This window comes from Entelurus aequoreus, linkage group LG12 (genome assembly GCF_033978785.1).
Source record: "Entelurus aequoreus isolate RoL-2023_Sb linkage group LG12, RoL_Eaeq_v1.1, whole genome shotgun sequence".
Taxonomy (NCBI): domain Eukaryota; kingdom Metazoa; phylum Chordata; class Actinopteri; order Syngnathiformes; family Syngnathidae; genus Entelurus; species Entelurus aequoreus.
The window spans coordinates 16,492,243-16,515,414 of record NC_084742.1 but is presented as its reverse complement, the minus strand read 5'-3'; the positions used below and the strand labels follow the sequence as shown (position 1 = coordinate 16,515,414).

The following is a 23,172-nucleotide window of genomic DNA, read 5'->3' as shown; positions in this document are numbered from 1 at the left end:
ACCAAACTGTTTATTCTTTTGACTCACAAGTGACAGCTCGTACTGAAAGAAGTCAGAGTGTCATGTGACGCCTTTGACATCGGTTTGCGTCTTCATCATCTATTTAAATGGAATTAAGAAAAAGGAAACATTCCCAAGTGTGGCATCATTTTGATCTTGTAGCGCCATATAAGGTAAATGTTCTTCTTTTCCCGTTGACTCTTCGGCTCATTGACAGTAGTTGTTTCTTGTTCCTTTCTGCACATATATTTGATTATGACACAAACACAATCATATTTGCTAATGTTTAATTACATTTGCAGGTCAAATGTAGTGGCTTTTTTTTTTAAAACAGATTGCAGATTAACATTATGAAACAGCAACATAGTGTCAGTGTAGTGTCAATACAGCTAATGAGTGTGCCACACACTCACCGAGGCATTATTTACCATCACTAGTCTAATACATAATTATCAATTCAGGGACGTGCAGTTAGGGTAGGCAGGTGAAGTGAGGCACAGCCTAACTTGTTTTAATGAAATGTTTTTCAAATATTTTTTTTTTCAACAACCAGTGTCATGAAAATGTCTTCTGTATGAGTAAAATCGTATTTTTTATTTTTATATTTTTTTTAAACATTTGCTTCTGTAAAAATCTCTAAATTTGCACATTTCTTGATCATAAGCGGGTACTTCCGGTCTGCTTTTGTGTGCAATCAATTCGCACTCAGTGCTGCTGGCTGGGGGCGCGGCTAATTTTGTTTGTCAACAAAGTCACCAGTATAATCTTTACAGAAACATTTTTTTAACCATTAAATAGAATATGCAGCCTGTGTAATGTATTTATTCTTGCTAATCCGACTATAAATACCGAACAATGATACCGGGAGGGGCTGCAGTACTAATAGTCGCCACACAATATGAGTCAGTGTGAATTGGGGGGGCGTCGTGAGCTTTTTGCAACCATCTTTTTTTAAACAGAATATGCCATTTGATTTCGTTTAAAAACAAGAACCAAAACAAAATAGAAAAAATATATTTTGATTTTCTGTGAATGTGAATCAAGATGCAATTTAAAAAAAAAAAAGTCGCCAAATTGGACTTTTAGTCGAAACGGCGAGTAATCAGACTTACTGTACATAAATAAATACGAGTTTTTCCTGGAAGAGAATGTGTGCATAAACTTTGTGTTTATTCTTATTTTACAATAGCAAACTAAATGATTCCGTTTTAATGACAGCGAAATTCCTTCTTTTTATTGTCATCCTCCTAAGCAGCAGCCTGCAGGCTGACATTTCATAAGCTCTCATTAATACATGTATTAATGAGAGCTTATGAAATGTAATTGAAGTGCCTCGACCTGCCTTGAACCTCACCGCACGTCACTGCTTACTAATATTGATCTGATATCATGCATGCCCTTGTTGTGTCAATAATATCGATATTTGTGACAGCTCGTCACTAATTACAATGTACCACTCCGCTGTGACTCAAACACATGCACGAAGCAGCAAACCTCAGTGTTATTAACGCTGTTGGTAATGTTTTGGATTGTTTAGATGATTGCGTCACATGACAGTCTCGGGTCTACCCCGCATCTCGCCCGAAGTCATCTGGGATAGGCTCCATTTTGCACCCCGCCTCTCACGCCAAGTCAGCTGGGATAGGCCCCATCTCACCCGTGATCCTGATGAGGATAAGCGCCATAGAAAATGTATGGATGGATGCACTTGCCCCAGGTACGTGTCAACACGTGTTTTTTTTTCATCAATTAAATACAATAAACCTCAACATTTAGATTCTACAGCTCTCACTCTCGACGTTAGTTATTTCCAATCATTTTATTTGTCACATTTCCCTTCCTTTTGAACAACACACTCAGCCAGCCGTAATTGTACGATAGAACACCTGCTGATGAATGGGTAAACTACATTACCCACAAGCCCTTGCTCCCGCCTCCCGCTGCTACGTTGCTAAGCGACGCAGTCCGAACGCCTTCCAGCTAGCTAGCTGGCCGCTGAAAGACGTCACGACTACGGTGTACGAGTCAGTCTAGTGACATTTACAGACGACTGTTCGTCATTGAATTAGTTTTAAAAACTAGCCAATAGAGTAGTTGCCTAATTTGCTTAATTTGAGAAGGACACTTCCACATAGGTGGACATGGCAGAAGAAGAGGTAAGTCTCACCTTGGACGGCAAGACCTGACATGTTCTGTCTGTGTGTTTTCCAAACCAAGTAAAACTTATGGAAATATAAATGTGGTTAAAATATTTTTTATTTTATTTTACTAGATAACATAAGATATATTACGTTATTTACAGGACCAGTCAAAGGTTTGGACACTTTTTATTTGGTAGTGTCTAAAAACGTTGGATTTATACTGTATAGTAGAGCATCAGTACATGCATTTCATTATAAGATCCAAGACAGCTTTTTTTAATATTATCAATCTTGAAAAAAATGACACATTTACAACCATTTAACAATATAATTATTTTTGTTATTGTTATTATTAGTAGTATAGCACGACTAATGCAGTCCCTCTAAGACACAAGTGTTAAAGTCAATATTGTGCATCAATATTGGCACTCCAATTATATTTGTTCTTTGAATGTTGATAGAGAAAAATGCACTGCATGCATTTGCATATCTTCTAACGTTTAATATAATCTGATCATGCAATAATATATTCCAAACATGTTTTTTGTTATCTAAAATAAATACCAAAATATCTGCTAGTCAAGTCGACTTAGGATTTCAAAACAAGTTGTCAATCATTGAGTAAAAATAATCAAATGTGTAGCTAGTGGCGGTCAAAAGTTTACATACACTTGAAAATAACATAATGTCATGGCTGTCTTGAGTTTCCAATACTTTCTAAACTCTTATTTTTTTGTGATAGAGTGATTGGAGCACACACTTGTTGGTCACAAAAAACATTCATGAAGTTTGGTTCTTTTATGAATTTATTTTGGGTCTAATGAAAATGTGACCAAATCTGCTGGGTCAAAAGTATACATAGAGCAATGTTAATATTTGGTTACATGTCCCTTGGCAAGTTTCACTGCAATAAGGCGCTTTTGGTAGCCATCCACAAGCTTCTGGCAAGCTTCTGGTTGAATTTTTGACCACTCCTCTTGACAAAATTGGAGCAGTTCAGCTAAATTTGTTGGTTTTCTGACATGGACTTGTTTCTTCAGCATTGTCCACCTGGAACTGGTGCTTTACAGAGCGTAAATGGGACAATGAAAAATGAGGATTACCTCCAAATTCTTCAAGACAACCTAAAATCATCAGCCCAGAGGTTGGGTCTTGGGCGCAGTTGGGCGTTCCAACAGGACAATGACCCCAAACACACGTCAAAAGTGGTAAAGGAATGGCTATATCAGGCTATAATTAAGGTTTTTGAATGGCCTTCCCAAAGTCTTGACTTAAACCCCATTGAAAACATGTGGACAATGCTGAAGAAACAAGTCCATGTCAGAAAACCAATACATTTAGCTGAACTGCTCCAATTTTGTCAAGAGGAGTGGTCAAAATGTCAACCAGAAGCCTGCCAGAAGCTAGTGGATGGCTACCAAAAGTGCCTTATTGCAGTGAAACTTGCAAAGGGACATGTAACCAAATATTAACATTGCTGTATGTATACTTTTGACCAAGCAGATTTGGTCACATTTTCAGTAGACCCATAATAAATTCATAAAAGAACCAAACTTCATGAATGTTTTTTGTGACAATAAAGTATGTGCTCCAATCACTCTATCACAAAAAAATAAGAGTTGTAGAAATTATTGGAAACTCAAGACAGCCATGACATTCTGTCCTTTACAAGTGTATGTAAACTTTTGACCACGACTGTATATCATGATGAGATCATACATTTACACTTATATATTCACTGTAACGCACGGCCTTCTGACGGCAGCCATCATTGAGATGTGGCATGCAGTGAAAACGAGTTTGCCACCCCTGCCAAGGATTTTGCAGTGGCACGATTGCGCCAATTCACGCCAATTCAACCAATCCCCGCAAATTATGCACAGCCTCGCAACTTTGTCCAAAGCTTGCAACTTCCCGTATATTTTGGACAATCAGTGTCATTTTCACCAATCAAATTTGTCTCTTAGTGTCACTAAGTCACCTGTCTAATCGAAATGTATGTTTGTTTCTTGTGTAGATGAAGCAGGAGCAGCCATGAATAAAATATGTTAACTCTTAGTTGTCGTCCTCCTGCATAGCTAAGACCTAATTCTGATTTCCGTCGACAACGCAAAGCCTTTTAGGTAATGTCGTATATAAACATTGAACGACATACAAGCGTCTAACCTTGTAGTTCGAATTTCTCTATATATTAATTTAACCTTTAGGACTCCATTGTGACTCAGTGGCTCTCAAACTGTTGTATGTGTACCACTAGTGGTATGCAAGCTCTATCTAGTGGTTTGTCAAATAATCAGTTAAGTGATTAGTGTTTTATTTTCCTATATTTAAACACAGTGTTGCTGTTCAAATTGTGTGTAATGTTACAGTGGCCAAAAACATTTAAACTACTTGTTAAATAAAACATCTCTTGTTTTTAATTAATACTTGGGCCCACTACGCAACTCTATTTTAATGTTGGTCATTATAGTGGTAATTGGAAAGCCAAGTGTTTTCTGAGGTGGTACTTGGTGAAACAAGTTTAAGAACCACTGCTTTTAATCAACTTCAGGTCTATCTGTTGTTATGAAGTTATCATTATTTTTTAAATGTTTAATGCCCTTTTTTTGTCAAAACCCTGTTTTTAATTTCCCTTATTTTTGGAACAATTTCCCTTGTGGCTCAATAAAGTTTGTCTAAGTCTAAAAACACAACATATGCAATATTTTACCCCAAAACAATTTCAAAGCGGAATATTTGATGTGACAGTCCCACTGACATTTTGGGGATCCAAAAGAGCCCCGGCACCCATAAAAGTGTTAAAAATAAGTCATAATTTTTCATTTGTTTTACTTTCAGTGCTCAAGTCTCTCAACTTCAGATCTATCCATCTATTATAAGTTTTTATTATTTGTTCATGCTTTTGATGTTTGTTTTATACGGAGCCTCTAAAGGGACATGAAGGGAAAAAAATGTTTCGCGAGATCTCGCAATACTTTTTGCGAGATCTTGCAAAATGTTTTTTTTCCTATGTCAGTGAACCGGAAGTACAACAGACAGAGCGATGGTGAACCGGAAGTGAAACAGACAAAGCGATGGTGAAGCCTACCCATCATCCGTGGGAGAAGTTTATTGATTTCTATTTTAGTATTGGCCTAACATATAAAGATATCAAATCAAATTATGGTCCCACAACAGAGCACAGATAATGGGTAGGCTCACGCATGCTCCCTCTCTTCCATCACTGTGTCTGTTTCACTTCCGGTTCACCATCGCTGTGTCTGTTTTACTTCCGTTTCACTGACATAGGAAAAAAACCTTTTGCGAAATCTCGCAAAAAGTATTGCGAGATCTTGCAAAACATCCATGTCCCTTTAGGGCACATATGTCAGAGTCAAGGCCCGCGGGCCATATCCGGCCCGCGAGAAGGTTTTTTACGGCCCTTGGGATGATCTTGATTTATTATTAGAACCGGCCCGCAGACCGCAGATCTTTTACACGCACCAAGCGGATGCCGGTCCAAGGTTCCGAAAGGGGGCGAGCGGCCCGCTGGGACGCGCCTGCCGGCCGAAGGGCTGCAGCCCTGCCGTCAGTCGCGGAGCCCGCCGTGCCACGCGCGCCAAGGGGGCGGGCCGAAACCCGGCCCCGAGGCCCTGAGACTTCTGCTTTGTTTCCCCAAACCGCGCGTCACCGCCGGGCCCGCACCACCGTCGGGCTGCAGCCCGAGCGTCGGTGGCGGAACCCGTCATGTGCCGCGCGCGCCAAGCGGAGCGGGGGGGTCATGCGGGCCGAAACCCGCAGGCCACCCCCTCACCACGAGGCCCTGAGACTTCTGCGTTTGACCCCTACGCGCGGCCCGTCGGGACGCGCCCGCCGTCAAGCCACGAGGGCCAGCCGTCGGGTCGCGGAGCCCGCCGTGCCACGCGCGCCAAGGGGCGGGCCGAAACCAGCGGGGGGTTTCGGGCACCCAACTCGCCTCCCTCCCACGGAGGGAGGAGGGGGGTTTAATGTGAACATTACTGTGCAATCACATATTTAGAGTTTTTACTCAATTCAAGTTTAAAAGTTAAAGTTTAATATTTGTTTTCACTGCATGTTACTTCTCCTTAAACAAAGTGTTGTTTTTGATTTATAGATTTTTGCACTTTATTTTATTGTATTTCAATTTAATTATATTTTTAAAATATTTCAGTTGAGTGGATGATAGAAAATTGCTATTATTGTTTTTTTCTTTGAAGTAAATTTAGCCCACTTTTGCTAAAATAGAAAATATAGGCTACTGATGGTGCCTTGAATACCGGTTTCTTTCATTTAATGTTCATGTTATGGGGATTTTTATATAAAGGAAATTTGTCTTTTGTGTCTGTTGAAAATTAAAGATTACTGACAGAGCCATAAGAAAATATTGCTTTATTTATCTGATCATATTGGAATATATTTGTTAGGTTTTCAGTAGGTTCAATTAGGTTCACTAGACTATATGCGTCATTTAAAAATTTTTCAATGAACATTCGAACAGTCCGGCCCTCGGCTTGTAGCTAAATTTTTTATTTGGCCCTCCGTCCATTTGACTTTGACACCCCTGCTTTAGGGGCTCCGTACTTTTATGCCCTTTTTGTCAAATAAAACTTTGTTTTTTTTAAGTTAAACACACAAAATATGTAATATTTTCCCAATTGTAATCGGAGCCTTGAATAGGTCAATAATTCATAACGACATTGATTTTTTTTTTTTTGAGCAATGACAGCTTTATAGGATAAAACAGCCTGCATGGCAGCTTTGTTTTATGTGAGTCAACATTGCAATTTTTTTTCTCATTACATTTCACCTGTTTGCTCTTTTATTCCACTTTTTAATGTTTTTTTAAATAGTATTTTTAGAATAAGCCACGGGCCGTTAAAAAATTAGCGGGCCACAATTTGGACACCCCTGATCTAGGGTAAGACAATCAAAAGGACTGTTTAAAATCTGCTCCAGACAAAAAACAGACAATACAACAAGAACACCACTGGCTAGTTTATGTTATACTATTAGTGGTTTAACCGAAAATATTTATTTTTTATATGTCCATATTTTTCATAATTACTAATTATATTGAATACAAATTGCATGTCGGCACGAGGGATTTTTTTTTAGCATTCAGGCTTTTCACTCACCACTTTTTTGTACACATGTATGCAGCAGTCCGAGAAGCAACGAACAATTTGCGGTCATGATGTTACATAAAATATACATTCAATGATAGCTTATGTTACTGATCAAAATCGCTACCGCTAGCTAACTACACACAAAGCTATTGCATGTGCACATGTTAAGTACGTACATAGTGTGTGTCATTACGTCCTAAAAGCTGTAAGTGGGCGGTATGTATTGAAGCATGTTGGAGAATTAGCGTACTCTAGGCATCAGCGTAAAGGTTACAAACAGCGCTTTTAAGAACATATTTTCATTTGCATAGTTGAACTAGCAAAGATGCAGCATTTACTGTACATGACAGAGATGTTGAAGTTTGATGATAATCTCTCCTCGTCCCTCATTTACCAACAAAAATGAATACTATAAATCGCTCTCAACCATTCACAAATGTTCTTAGCATGGGGGGTCAATGTGTTGGAACATAAACAAATGTGTAGCCTTTTATTTATCGTGGCTATTTGGGCTCTCTGGAACCCATTGAGTAGAAAAACAAAAATAGTTTAAAGTTGCCATCTGAACTTTCAGGTGTGTTTTCAGCCATCTTGAATCCAACATGTGATGTGGTATACTCTGTCTCCACCACTAATTGGCAATAAATGTATCATAAGTGGAAACCAGGGTCTTGTAGAGTAAAATGTTGTGTTGTGGTATACCCAACAAAAGATGTGATGTCCACATATGTGGACACCACAGGCCTCATGTTCAGAGAGTTGCATTGCTTTCCTACTAAATATGGAGTGCCAACTAGTGTTGTATAAAACGAGTAAAACATCAATACATGTCTTTACAGTTATGCTTTTTGACTTCTGCCCGAAATCAGCTGGGATAGGCTCCAGCACCCCTGCAACCCAGAAAGGGACAAGCGGTAGAACATGGATGGATGAATTGATGGTTCAAGGAACATTTAAAATATTGATAACAGATTAAAAAAATCCAAAGTTGATTCGAAGTTATTGAAAATAAAAGTTCTCAAAACATAGCAACTTTTGCCGCAACTTTCTGAAAAAGCTACCACATTTAAGGCTGAAAACAATCACAAAAAAAGGCTCATAAAATTCTGGAGGGACTGAGTAAAACACTACATATAACACCAAATGCATCAATGTTGTTTATGTTTTACACAGGACAAGGCCTTAACTGCTGAGTTGGTGTCCAGCAGTGTGTCCCGCCTTGCTCGCTTTGACACCGGCCTTCAACACCCATACTACCACCTGGCTGTCCCTGTAAGACACATTGTGGGCCTACATAACCACAGTTGTATGACGTACACCTCTAAATCTAGTGACTTTTGTAATTTTTTTTGCAGGGTCACAGCCTGAGTGATGTTTCTGTCCTGTGTAATTATTGTCATCTACAAAAGCTGGAGCTGCCACACAACAGCATCTCAGGTCAATTTACACTTTCGTACATTTGTTTACCTTCATCTGAATGTTTTTTGTCTTTTAGATCTGTCCTGCGTGAGCCACATGCCTTTCCTCACCATCTTGGATGCCTCTCACAACAAGATCTCCGATTTCTTTGGCTTCCAGGCCCCTAAGAACCTGAAGGTATATTAAGGCACCTTGAGCTGACAGCAGAAGGCAAACTTTGAGTTGTTGCTTGGTCTCCCAATCTCCTGCATTATTCCCCCATGACGGCCCTGCGTCCCCTCATCCCATCTGCCGTCACTCCAAACATGCTTACAGAGAAGGCTTTAAACGCCCTTGAATCTACTAATGAAATATCCTTGTGTATTGAGCTAATTTATTGGCGCTCTTGTGACTTTGCTGTTGTTACAGGAGGTCAACTTCTCCCACAACTGTCTAACACAAATGAAGGACTTGTCGGACTACCCAGCTCTGATGAAGCTAGATCTAAACCGTATCCTTGAAGGTCCCATTTGTCACCATTTTTTTGATAAGTCTCATGGGTCCCATAATATACGATTGTTTGGACAATTACGATCCTGGTTCTGATTCCGGTTCCTTGCTTCGATTCCGATTCCCAAATATAACATTTTATTTTTTACTTGAATGTACATTTGAATTTTCTTTTCACAGGTGTGCACTATACAAAGGTTTCACTTAATTTTTGCAAACCCCAAATAAAAAAACATTTTCACATTATTTGTTGTTTATGTGTTAGAAATAGGGATATTCGGATCAGTTTTATGCTGCAGATTCCGATACCAATCATCCATGAGTAAAATCGGCCAGTACCACTCACATGTACAACTGAATTTTTCAATTGTATTTATGGTGACTGATACTGACAGTTTTAACAATATCAACACAACATCTAAACTAGTTCCCTATTTTCTTTAATTACATACAATTTTTTTGGTCTAAACTAAGTCAATAGTACACAATAACTAAACAAAAGCAATTGCTACTATTTATTACTTATTGAAATCCTTTGGTTTTTTCCCTTAAAGTCAGTCATATACTACTACCCTTGGTATCAACACTATTGATTTATGGATTGATCCGTCTTCCCCTTACTTGTATGCCTGGCAGTGGTCGCTAAACAGCAACAGAGCACCACAACACATATTGTTATATTTTCCTCTAATTCCTAATAATCGAACTGCTTAGTTTTTGCTGTAGTGTGCTTCCATCTACACTTCTTAAACTTCAGCACTAATTTCTCCTGTTGTTTCAAACTAGTTTAACGCACTATTTAGGCGGTTGGCTTGCCTGTTCCTGCTTGCTATAGTTCTGTATGTAGTAACATGTTTAGCCTCTTTCTCCAGTCCTTCAGTGATATTAATACCTGTAAGAAATGTACTGTAGTTTATTTTCCGCAGTGGAGGATAATTGACTTAGGGGAGCGGTTCCACATGGAGTAACAAGGTATAGTTAGCTGCTATAGCCGTCCCTGTGGCAGACTGAGCATCAAAAATACGAATCAACGTTCCAGGAGAATCGTAAAGTAAGACGTGGTTCCCATCGATGCCCATACCTAGCATTGATGTTGAATTTTAAAATGCTTTATTGGTGTATTATAGTGCATCTTTAACAGACAAATGCAGGAATTTGTAAAGTTAATCAATACTTGCAGAGGTTGCTGACATTTTTAGTTTGCACATTAACTCACTACTATCCAGACAACAAACTCACTGAGGTCATGGGCCTGGAGAAGTGCTGCAAGCTGACCCATCTCGACCTGGCTTACAACAACATCTCCAGCATCAGCAGCCTGGATGCTGTACCACTCACAGACCTCAACCTGGTAGGTTAAACTGTTTGCATCTGTCTGATTGTTTGGACTGATTTGGGTCCACCATGTGGACTAAAAGCAGTTAGCATGGCTTCAACGCCTCATTTACTTTGTTTGTGGATCAACCAGTAGTGGTCCTGGTACACAGCTCCGTGAACATGTCAACAAGCCTTGTGTCCTTCCCAGGTCCTATTTTAGAAGCCTCGCCTTCTCCCTACATGCAGCGAGCGGCCCTCTGCCAGGCATCATGCTCAGCCAAACAGCGAGATAACGACTTTAGCAAAGGAGCGAGTGCCCATGCTGGTTTGGCTTTGTGCTGAATTAACACTTAGCCAGCTGTTTGGTTGCCCCGTCTGTCAGAATTTACCAGCAAGGGGGTGGGGAAAGAGTCGGGCAACCTTGCAGAGTGACCATGGCTCACTTTTTAATTTGAACTACTGGGAATCATGGAGAGCATTTAAAGTAAGAGAGGTGCATCTGTTAAATGTTCAGAGAGGGAATCAACTGAAGGGCACGGAAGGCTTGGAGAACCTGAAGAATCTGCAGGTTCTTGACTTGGCTAAGAACCACATCACTAATCTCTCTGGCCTCCAGAACCTGCACCTGCTGGGCTTCATCAACCTGGATGAGAATGAGGTATTTGTACAGTATAGCTTTGGAAAATACTGAATATTTCAGATCAATAAAAAATTAATGACACTGTAATTTATCTGAAACATTACATTTTACAGATTAGTGAGACCGAGGAGTGCAAACACATCCATGATCTTCTCCTGCTGAGGGAACTGAATCTGCTGGGTAACCCTGTACAGGTAACTGATTGTATGTAACTCTCTAGTAGATACCCAACACAATAAATAATACTGGATACAGTAGTACAGGGGTGACAAACTACATTTGGTACATTCAATACACTCAAACCGATACAATGTAGGTCAAGCAATATACAGGTACTGTATGTTAAACTATGTGAACAAATCATCCAAATTTGAGATGTGTGTCTTACAGTAGCTAACAAAGCAAATGTGTGTAATATTTAAATTAAACCCCTTGAAATATTTAATTTCTAGGGGTGCACATAAGGATTCAAATCCGAATATTCAGAGCCCTAATAATTTATTATTACTGTTCTTGACTAATAGTATTATTATTACTATTATTATTATTATTTTGCCAACTAAAATCATGTGCTTCAGCACACTCAAAAATGTACATATCTTGAAAGAAATTTGTATTTTTGGGGGATTTGGACAAGTTTGATTTTTTCTTAGTTTTTTGTTTATTTATATAATGTTTCAGTAGAATGTGTTGCGGGCCAATAAAAAAAATGCTGTCACACTTTGGACACCCCTGCAGTAGTACCTCTGTTTTTATTCAGAGTCTGTTCCAAAAATGGTACAACAAAGACAGAATCATACAATTTTTCCCCACTGTTATTTGTTTCCAGGCCTGACTGGGGTAAATACTTTCCATTAATTATGAATGGAATATTTTCGTAGTTAGAGTAAAAAAAACTGTTTACAACCTTCTAAATAGAGTTTTAACATTATGAGAGCCCTGTAGACATGAAATAACACCAACATAGTCACTTTGAATCCAATGTAGTAGACATATATAAAATAAGACACATGGGGCCTGATGTAGTGAAGGTTTGCATGTATTAAAACACTTACAAACTTAATAGCACAATTAATACAAGCAATTTTATCATTTGCACACAGTGTTTTGCACATGGTATTTGGATCTTAGTAGATCAGGCCCATACTGTACTGAGTTTAGGAGACATGGTCTCATTTAGTGGCTAATACTGCCGTAGGTTTGATGTATTGTTCATTTAGACATTTCTTGAATTTAAGTATTGTTTCCCACCTTCATGGTCTCATTTAGTGGCTAATACTGCCGTAGGTTTGATGTATTGTTCATTTAGACATTTCTTGAATTTAAGTATTGTTTCCCACCTTCTTTATAAAACAGTTGGCACTCACAACTTTCTTTGGCCCTATAGCGGCTTGATGCTGCCGTATTTAATAAAAAAAATAATTAATTCAATTACATTTTAAAAAAGCACTGAGTGTGAGTCACCAGCGCATCAGATTTGCCGAACTATAATGTACGAAAGCCAAATACCAAACCCTACAAAATTGCAGCGTACAAAACGGTGGCACAACTGTAGGGAATACTAAATATTGTGTTGTTTGTGTGTAGGAGCAGCCACAGTACAGGCTCTCAGTGATCTTTCTCCTCCAGCATCTGACCATGTTGGACCAAAAAATAGTCACTGTTGAGGAAAAGGTTTGATATAAACACAAATATTTCAAGTAGCTATCTGGCAGAATGTCATTGTCATCAATGTGTGGCGTCCAGGTTACATCCATCAACAAGTACGACCCCCCTATGGAAGTGGTAGCAGCCAGGGATCACATGACCCAGCTGATGTATCAGCTGATGCAGCCCCAGCTACTCTATGATAGGTTGGTATCATCTCCTGGTGTCATTGCTAAAAAAGCTACCACTGCTTAGTTTATTTCCTTGAATGCGTCAAGCTAACAAATCAGGATTTGGTAATGTAACCATTGCAATGGTTACATTATGACGTATCTTTCAAAGCAAACAGCAGCGAAAGTTGTTTTTTGAGTGCCGAGCGTCTTTATCTGCGGCACATCCTGTTATCGCCTCGCTCAAAGAAAATAAAATGTATGTGTTCACATATCATGACTTTTAAAAATAAAAAACAATCCATCATGGGTGATGACAAGGAAGGCTGCAGAACTGCAGATAAATCACAGGGATTGTTTTTACAAGACAAACACATGTCTTGTTTGCAAGCGTCCTTTTCTTTATTTGCATGTAAGACTTTTCATGGGAGAGAATTGTTGTCTGTCCAAGCAGCACTCTACCCAGTGATGACGCTCCGTATCCTATGCTGGTTCTGACTGGTCCACAAGGCTGCGGGAAAAGGGAACTAGCGCATCGTCTGTGCCAAGATTTTGACGAGTACTTTGCATACGGGTCAGTGTCGTACATTCTAAGGTTCCTCAGTCAGTTTGTGTGACATTTTTAACATTTGTGTGCTCACGCAGAATCGGCCACACCACCAGGGAGCCCTACTTTGGAGAGGAGAACGGAAACGATTACCATTTTGTCAATGAAGAGGAATTTCAGCAGCTTGTACTAACGGTACACTTTTCCATCCATCCATTTTCTACCGCTTGTGCTTTTCCGGGTCGTGGGGCGGCTGGGGCCTACCCCAGCTGCATTCAGGCGGAAGGAGGGGTACTCTCTGGACAAGTTGCCACCTCATTGCAAGGCCAACACAGATAGACAGACAACATTCACACTCACATTCACACACTAGGGCCAATTTAGTGTTGCCAATCAGCCTATCCCCAGGTGCATGTCTCTTATTCATAATGTCTGAAGCCTAACATATAACAGACTTGTCTAGTTTAAACACTGTGTGGATGAAGAATAGCAGCTTTTATGTCATAATTTACCATTTTCGTCTTTCACGCTTGTGTAAGTGCTGTCAGTCTGTCAAGCAGGTCAACTGTTGCACCTCCTTTCTCTTCTCTCCTCTCTCCTTATGTTGTCATCCACCTCATTTATCACCTCTAACTTTCATGCAACAACTGTCTTTTGGTGTGCTTAACAGTTATCTGCCAGGAGGTTATGTGATTGCCAGTGTAGTAGTAAAATGTATGGTGGTTTTTACACAAAATTACTAAATAAAAATGGTAAGACTGTTATTTTTCACGGTAAACTTCTGGCGGCTGAGCTGCCAGTTTTTTCACCCAAAAATGTATGGTCGTTTTTTTTAAATTGTAGCAACATAACTCAAGAGTTATGGCCAGATTTTGATGAAACTTTCAGGAAATGTTAGAAATGGTGTAAGGCACAAGTGATGAGATTTAGGGTGTGATTCAAATCAGGAAATGTTTTTAAAGGATTCTTTGTTATTGGGAAGTAAGGCCTGGCTGAGTTCTACTCTTCTAGTTTTTTAAATTTTCTGGTAATTGAGTGTACATTTTAGAGACAACAGGTGTCTAAATTGCGGCCCAGTGGCCAGTTGAGACCCACAGCTTGTTTTTTTTATTGGCTTGCGGCACTTTGGAATAGGAACGTAAAAAAAGGGAAAAATAGAGCAAAATGCACAATGTCAAAATAAAAATCAGAAATGTAGATACTAATAATAAAGTACGGTAATAAAAAACGCAAAACTTTGTATTTGTAAATACAATGGTACCTTTCTTTCTGTTTGTATTGTATTCCAAAAGTTCAGACAAAGACTGAATCGTACGAAAACCGAAGCAATTTTTTACTATAATAAATCATATAAATCAAATTAATCTTTTGCGGACCCATATAAAATTAACACCAAACACATTTTATAGAGAACAATTAAAGTTTTACATGCAGAAAACAATGTAAAGTACATAATCCAAGTATAATCCATATTAGAAATGAAACATAAATTAACATTTAACATCACTTGGAGAAAATGGCAAGGGTGGGTGGTGGCAGTCATACGAATACCACCTTTGTTGTTTGCTATGAGTTTTTTTCTAGAACTTAATAGAAACCTTACTACATAGCTTTCCCTTTTTTTTAATTTTTGCGTGTTTTCCCATTAGCTTTGGTTGTGTTTTGTGTTGAACGCATTCATTCCATTTACTACTACTGTCTGAAGAGGCTGCTTTGTATTTGTAATCACTAATCAACAGCACAGTGGTTCGTTACTTTACCATTCCAAGTACCCGTAAGTTAGGTGCATTTTGTTGCATCTTAAATTGCGTTTTTTTGTTTCCTGGTCTTAATTTTAGCACTTCTGTTTTGTGTGTCAATTTGCTCTGTTTAAGAAACGTTTTCCTGTCACCTCTGTCTCTGCATACTGGGGGTCCAGACTAGGATACCACTGGACCCATGATGACTTATTTTGCTCTCGTATGAATAAAAAAGCAGAGCCTGAGTAACCAACACCTGTGAGTTTTTGTGTGGGGATTAAAATATGCTGAATTATACAAAGGCACACAGAATAGTTTCTTATGCAAAATGTTTAGCCATTTGATAATCATGTGGAAACCGGGGCAAAATCCCAAAAACGGAATCATACGAAATGGGGGGCTTTCCAAAAAAAACCAAGGTACCTGTGTTTGACATTTTTGTCAGCAATTCAAAAAACTAAGAACAACCCAGATTTAAGTGGAGTTTTACTTTATTTAGCTGCTCTAAACACCAAATACGCCCAAATGATTTATTTTCTACATCAATAGACATGTTTTCTGTGTTCACCTAGTTTTAGTGACAGCCAATAAAGGTGCCCCCAAAGAGGGACTAAAGTTAAAGGGGTTATGGGTGAGAGTTGATCTGACCATTGTGTCAAAAGTTCACATGGCAGGTGAGCGCTTGACCTCAGGTTGTTCATCTTGACAGAACATGCTTTTGTTACTTACATGCAGGGTGCATTCCTCCAGACCGTCCAATATAGTGGCCATAGGTACGGCTTGAGCAGGGAAGCCATCGAAGACGTCGCAAAGGAAGGACTCGCATGCTGCGTCCACATGGAGCTTGAAGTAAGTGGGTCTACACTATAAGAACACATGGTCCATCAGTAAGAATGACTTCAATGGCTGTCTTCAGGGTGTGTTGAGTCTGAAGAAGAGCATCTTTGAACCTCGCTACATCGTCCTCCTGCCCACTCTGCTTGAGAAGTACAGAAACACCCTGGGAACTAGAAACCTTTATACGCCAGCCCAGATTGAAACGGCGGTGTCGCGCATCGACCTCTACGCCGACTTCAACAGGAAGCGTCCTGGCTTCTTTGATAACGTCATTCCCTGCGGTACGTCTTTGCACTATTAGTGCTCAATGCTGACCATTTATTCAATTTAGGAAGAGTGAACTGGAGAGTAAGAGACATTCTTTCAGAACAAACACCCTCAGTGTCAGTGATAAGGCCTGGGATAAATTAACACACCTCACTAAAATCCATACAGCACAATTTCAATCCCATTACCGCTTTCTATTAAAGGCACGCTGCCAAATAGTATGTCATGCCCTCGCGTTTGAGCTGTTTTCTTAATTAGACAAACACGCAAGCAGGAAAGCACACACATCACTTTTACGCAGCACTGACGTGTCACTTTTCCTCCATTGCTGCTTGAACATATTGTGTGTGCAGATGACCTGAACGATGCCTACCAGATGCTGGAGGAGGTGGTGAAGGACTACCTGTTGCTGAACGATCGGGAAGAAGGTATAACCAATATTGTCATTGTAGTGTTTGTCTTAATGCAATAGTATTTACACACCTCAGGTGAGGTGCACAAGGAGGAGAAGCCAAGGTCAGGATTCTCCACTTCATCCCACCCATCCACTGCTGCGCTCGACCCCTCACTCCCGCGCTACAAAAACTACTGCACCAAGATCAGGGAGCAACTTGCCCCCAGCAAGACCCCTGCTGTGAGTTTGAGGACGCGGGATGGAAAATTAATCGGCTGCAAAGCCTCTCGAGTGAATGATGGCCACAGCCAGACGCTGCCAATCATCAGGAACTTTCCTCCCCCTCATGTCTCTCCTCTGCAGGAGCTGGCTTCCATCCGGCGGCGGGAGCAGCCGGCGAGAGAGGCAGTAGTGGGGAAGAGTCCAGGGGTCAACAGTTGTTTCATCAGAAGGTTCTTTTTCAAGCAGCACACACACTTGACTGCACTCAAGCCTAATTGTGAGTGGGGGTCCTCTCTGTGCCGTGGGGCCAAATTGGCTTGATTGTCCCACTTGTCCAAACTGCTGTTTAATGGCTTGTTTGGGCTTTGTGTGTGACCTGGAGGGTGAAGTGGACGAGTGCTTAAACGGTTCCTAACCAGCTGTGTACTAAATTTGAGGAGCACAAAGCAGAATCCTCATCTCATCAAAAACATCAGTCAAACTCCACCAGGATTTACCTCGCAATAGTAAAGAAAATCCTGAATCTAGACGGTGATCCAGATCAGCCCCAAAATGTAATCACTTTATCCGATTTCTGACATTTCCTAAAAGTTTAATCATAATGGGCCCAAAACGTTCTATAGTGGAATGAAAGAAACGGAGTGAAGCCTCTTGTCAAACACTCTTTGTCTCTGTGGGCGGAGTGGGGGAAGCTAGAATATACCGTAGTAAGGTAACATAGTACTTGTCTTGTTCCTTATCAAGTTTCTGACATTTCCTGAAAGTGTTATGAAAATCTGCCTGTTACTCTGCCTGAAACCAACTAATTAGTCAACCAACTAACTGACAAACCCTAGCAATAACTCAACTAATTAGCCAACTAATGAGCTGGCTAACCAACCCACTAATTGATTCACTGACTAACCAACCAGCTAACCAACTACATGACAAAAAACAAATGATAACTAATTCACTTATTAACTAACCAATTACCAACCACCTAGTCAAATAGTTAACTAGATAACTCACTGACCAGCTAGCTAACTAACAACCAACTAACCAATTTACAGACCAACAAACCCCAAGAATAACTAACTAAGCACAACAATTACATACTGTAATCTCCTGGCGATGGTAACACACAATGTATGAACAAAGGTAAATGGTTGCTAGTTTAGTGCTCCTCACATAATTACGATGACATGGGTAGTATTAAATGCCCCTGCGGCCTTCACACAGTTGACATCATGCATTTGCTTGTTGCTCAGGCCTTCAGTGTTTGTGCAGAGGATTCCAGACATGTCTTCTTGTCTGCACTTCTTAGTGGGGGCGTGTCCCAGCCTGTGTGTCTTCACATATTGTCACAGCATACTGACTGTCAATTAATTGAGTCCCAGAAGGCCATAGTTTTTGTAGCCAGGCAACATAACAAGGTGGAATTCAACTCGCCCAGCTTCTCCTCTGGGAAACTTGTCATCTCATTTTACCGTCCTTGTCCCAACAGCTCCTATGAATCTCTGGTCAGTTCTGCATCCAGTTGGCCACGAGGTGGCGATATCCTTGGACTTACAGTAGAAACACTCAAAGGTGAGTGTTTTGATGATTATGTTGCATCATAACACAGACAAACTTGTCATTTGCAGGTGACAAGCCATTGCAAGCGCTCGATGCCGCAGCCGTCATAGTGCCCCCAACTGATCGACTTCCCGGATCCAGCATCAAGCCCATCCTGCCACCCATCCCACCTGGACGCAAGACCCCTCAAGCGAACAGCCCGATGCCGTCGCCCAGCCGCTTGCACGATGCCATCAGAGCGGAAGACGAGGCCAACATGCAGGCGTAGTGTCAAGGTTTTTGAAGACAATGTCTGTCAATGGCTCTGCTCCAAAACAAACACTTCATCTTGTCTTCTTGTCTTGTCCTTCTGCTTCTACTTGAACTTTCGTAATTTTTGCTGCCTTTCCTTTAAACTCATCATTTTTGGTGCATTTTTTAAACTTATCAGTTTTGGTGATTTTTTGAAAAGTTTTGTCATTTTTGGTGCATTTTTTTTTTCCTCGTAATTTTTGGTAACATTTTTTAAACTCGTAATTTCTTGTGCCTTTAAAAAAAAAAAAAAACTCATAATTTTTGATGACTTTTTAAAAGTTTTGTCATTTTTGGTGCATTTTTTTTACCTCACTTTTATTTGTCATTTTAGGTGCATTTTTAATTGGTCATGGAAGACAATGTAGCCTATTTAAAAGTTACACAAATGGGTGTGCGAACGCGTGTCGTAGTTAGTTCCTCGTAAATAGGAAAGCACACCTGGCCATCCATCACTGTCTGTCTCGCTCTCAAGGCAGCAGATGTTGCAGTGCCGTCATAATTCTTTGGCAGATATTGTCTGTCTGGGCCCCCCTGAGGTCTAACCTACTTAGGCTGCACTCTAAAAACTGACATTGCGTCGGCCTGTGAAACAATCCGTGACCTTTTTGTTCGTCGGAAATGATGAATAACCAACCATTCAAGTAAAACTTCTTTAATGTGCTTCAATGAAAATCCAACAGTTGTACACACAATGTTGTTTTCTTGCCAACAAAGCAACAAAAGGACAGAGGCAACTGGCAGGAACATGCACACCAAGAAAATGACTCTAAAAACATCACTATAAGGTTTTTTATACTATAGAATGAAATGCATATTGCAATAAGAAAGAAAATACAGTTGTACCTCTGTATTTGTTATCAACCCTTTCCAAAGCGACTGTTGAAAACCGAATCGTAGGAAACAATGTAAATCCAACTAATCTGCTCCAACACCAACAAATATTAACACATTTTCACAGAGAATAATGATGGTTTTATATACAGAAAATAATGTGATATACATGTAAATGAAAGGGGGTGCATCAGACCAATGTCAGCAAAAGTAATGGATATGAGCTTGCATGTATAATGTGTGATGTAAGCTCTGATACAAGCAGTCCTGCAGCATGTTTACTTGTGCAAAGCGAGACATTCAGTTAACATCTAAATGTACTCCAATAAGCACACAGGTTAGTCTTTTCCTCTATTTTAGTCAAGTCATTGACAAAAAGTCATCATGGTTGGCTATACAGTAGAGCAGTACTATTCAGTAGTGTTTCTGACCTTCTTTATCATATACTGGCACTTGCAAATTTGTTGTCCCTGTGGTGGATACGTTTGCAATCAGACTCAGTAAAAACAAGTACAGAGACTGAGTCACTAACATTTGTTTAATCATATTTAGAATTGAGACAGCGTATATGAAAACCTGAACATTTTTGCCTAAAAATCGAATCACACAAAAAGCAAGGTTTGCTTCACTCTCCTGACATTCGTTTCACATAACACTGATCATGTTACTTGATTGGGGATTAGAGTTGGGGTTTTGAAGCGACAGTATGCCATAGTCAGCAACACACCGGTGAAGTAATACAAAGTCTGCAGTCATACATTTGCATCCACATAGTTTGGGGACAAATGTTTATGCCTTTAAGCAGTTCTGAATATGCAGTTTTATGTTAAACTTGTTAGATAAACATTTATAACAGATGAAAAATTATGGCGACGCTAATTTTTGCCAGCCTGTCAATGGGATCGTTAGCATTGAGCTAGCGGCATAAGTGGCGACAATTTTTTTTACTCTATGGTTTCATTTCTTATTTTAACTCCTATCAGGCCGAATTTTAGATTTTTCATGCTTTTCCACTTTGTTGCACAGTATATATTTAGTTTTACAGTATTTTCATTTGGAATATTAAACGACCCCGACTTGGACGTTTTTTTTTCTAAACGAACGGACTGTTTGCCTATCTGTCTATAACTAAATACCAACATTCAGAAAGAAGAGAATAGGGGGTGTATGAAAACAGAAGTACCATAAAATGTTCCACCACCGCTATCTGCTGGATGTTAAAGTTAAAGTTCCAATGATAGTCACACACACACTAGGTGTGGTGAAATGTGTCCTCTGCATTTGACCCATCCCCACGTTCACCCCCTGGGAGGTGAGGGGAGCAGTGAGCAGCAGCGTGCGCCACGCCCTGGAGTGATTTAACCCCCAATTCCAACCCTTGATGCTGAGTGCCAAGCAGGGAGGTAATTGGTCCCATTTTTTGACTGGGCCGGGGTTTGAACTCACAACCTCCCAGTCTCAGGGCGGACACTCTAACCACAAGGTCACTGAGCTGGTGGCACTGCAAAATCAAATTGGCAAAATCCCCCTTATTTATATCACAACTGCAGAGCATCATAAGCTTATAGCATGTTATATTCTGTCATAGGATGATGATGTGTAACACGATACAGGGGTAGTTTTTTTTTTTGCTGTGTTTTTCCCATTTTAAAGGGTCTCATAAACGAGTGGGGCGCTTACGAGCCCATAAATGAACTATCACCTCACAGGTGCAGCTGTGAAGCCGTGGTCTCACCTGCGTTGCTATGTGTGTGTTACTGTATTGTGTCGTTGGTCAAGCCTGCAGCTGCAATACGCTGCACACCTCACTGCAGACAAATATTTGTACCAATAGTTCACGGCGGCGTCACAGCGAAGGCCAAAGCAGAACGGTTGCTGCATGATGCGGCGCAATGCTTCGTCGCCATAGCAACGACTCTCCTCCTCGCGTGCTCGCGGACGCATAACTCGCCGCCGCCTCTTCCCTGCGGACACATCCATTCGCCGCCAGATTCATTGGCTGTCGACTTGCTTGAAACAAAAAGTTTCTGTTTTAATTAGTTTGCTGCAGTGTGTCGCCGCGTCATCCATCTATCTGCCTCGCCCCCCCCCCCCCCCCCCCCACCCACCCTACTTCCTCCGTCCTCTATCGCCTCCTACACGCACCCGCTAGCTCTCCAGTGTAATTAAAGCCAGCTAGTGCGGATAATAGAACTGTAATGGCGTATAATTGTGATAATCAATACATAGTGCATACTAAGGGAGTCGGCCTTTATACATTTAGAGGATGTTGCTGTTCCATCCTTTCCTGCTGCCTCGTAAAACCGGTGTCATCAACGACCTTGATGACATTTTGGTCATTAAAAGGCATTCAAGCCATGGTTAGCCTGCACTTGCAGAACACTGCTTACCATTTGCACTTTCCAAGGACAAAGTAGCTCACAGGTGTCAAACTCCAGGACCGGGGGCCTGATCTGACCCTGATCATTTATTTTGACCCACCAAAGACTGGAAATAGCCTGTATTAATAAAGTACTCTAATCTCTCTTACTAAATGTATCGGTTCTTTCTATTTCTACTTTAATATCTAATAATGCAACAAATCTTATGTGCCACAAATGTTTTAAGATAAAATAAGTGCTTAATAAATATCTGCTTGACTTATGATTTCAAAGCAAGATATACATAAAATTGTGCTTAAAAATATAATAATCAAATGCATAGACAAATGTCTAATAATAGCATGATGGAATAATACATCTATATTCATATATAATCACTGTGATGTGGCCCTCAATGAAAATGAGTTTGACACCCCTGATAGTTGATGTATCCTTTATCTCGCCTAAAATTCACTTAGCATTATTATCATGTAACTCACTCCCTTCATGTTTTTGGCATTGTGGCAATTTCCCCAATTCATACAAACTCAACCAATCCTTGCAAATCCCACCAACATGTAACAATATGTCTACTCTTTATTGATCAAACGACACAATTATTGTCCTCCCGCGTAGCTCAGTCTTACCTTCGTTCCTGTGCCCTTGGGGTAATGTTGTATATAAATACTGAACACAAATATAAATGCAACACTTTTCTTATTGCTCCCATTTTTCATGAGTTGAACTGAAAGATTTAAAACACTTACTATATACACAAAAGACCTATTCCCCTCAAACGTTGTTCAGAAATCTGTCTAAAATCTGTGTTAGTGAGCATTTTTTCTTTGCCAAGATAATCAATCTCACCTCACAGGTGTGGCATATCAAGATGCTCACTAAACAGCATGATTATTGCACAGTGCCTTAGGCCACAATAAAAATGCAGCTTGAAATGTGAAGTTTTGCTTTTGTGGTGGTCTGGGGGGGGGTCAGAAAAGCAGTCAGTATCTGGTGTCCTCAGGCAGTGCAACACATCTCCTTCACAGAGAGTTGATCAGGTTGTTGATTGTGGCCTGTGGAATGTTGGTCCACTCCTCTTCAATGGCTGTGCAAAGTTGCTGGATATTGACGGGAACTGGAACACGCTGTCGTATACGCCGGTCCACAACATCCCAAAC

General features: G+C 40.3%; 1 protein-coding gene across 1 annotated transcript; it reads left to right on the top strand.

The window, feature by feature from the left end:
* The first annotated feature begins 30 nt into the window (after positions 1 to 30).
* Positions 31 to 22,787, top strand: lrguk (leucine-rich repeats and guanylate kinase domain containing). Its single transcript, XM_062064901.1, has 20 exons — positions 31 to 173; positions 1,538 to 1,717; positions 8,441 to 8,539; positions 8,623 to 8,704; positions 8,763 to 8,863; positions 9,095 to 9,176; positions 10,402 to 10,526; positions 11,007 to 11,150; positions 11,246 to 11,326; positions 12,720 to 12,806; positions 12,879 to 12,985; positions 13,404 to 13,523; positions 13,595 to 13,691; positions 15,971 to 16,084; positions 16,152 to 16,353; positions 16,693 to 16,767; positions 16,828 to 16,973; positions 17,097 to 17,185; positions 18,439 to 18,521; positions 18,578 to 22,787. Exons 2-20 carry the CDS (start codon positions 1,691 to 1,693, stop codon positions 18,775 to 18,777), a joined length of 2,061 nt encoding a protein of 686 aa, XP_061920885.1. The 5' UTR covers positions 31 to 173; positions 1,538 to 1,690; the 3' UTR covers positions 18,778 to 22,787.
* The last annotated feature ends 385 nt before the right edge of the window (positions 22,788 to 23,172 follow it).

What these genes read in the sequence shown, in the direction of transcription:
- lrguk (XM_062064901.1), top strand. Translation starts at nt 1,691, where the DNA reads ATGTATGGATGGATGCACTTGCCCCAG. An exon ending in GCGTCCACATGGAGCTTGAA is followed by an intron (nt 16,085 to 16,151) that starts GTAAGTGGGTCT and finishes GGCTGTCTTCAG; the next exon opens with GGTGTGTTGAGTCTGAAGAA. An exon ending in AACAGTTGTTTCATCAGAAG is followed by an intron (nt 17,186 to 18,438) that starts GTTCTTTTTCAA and finishes TTGTCCCAACAG; the next exon opens with CTCCTATGAATCTCTGGTCA.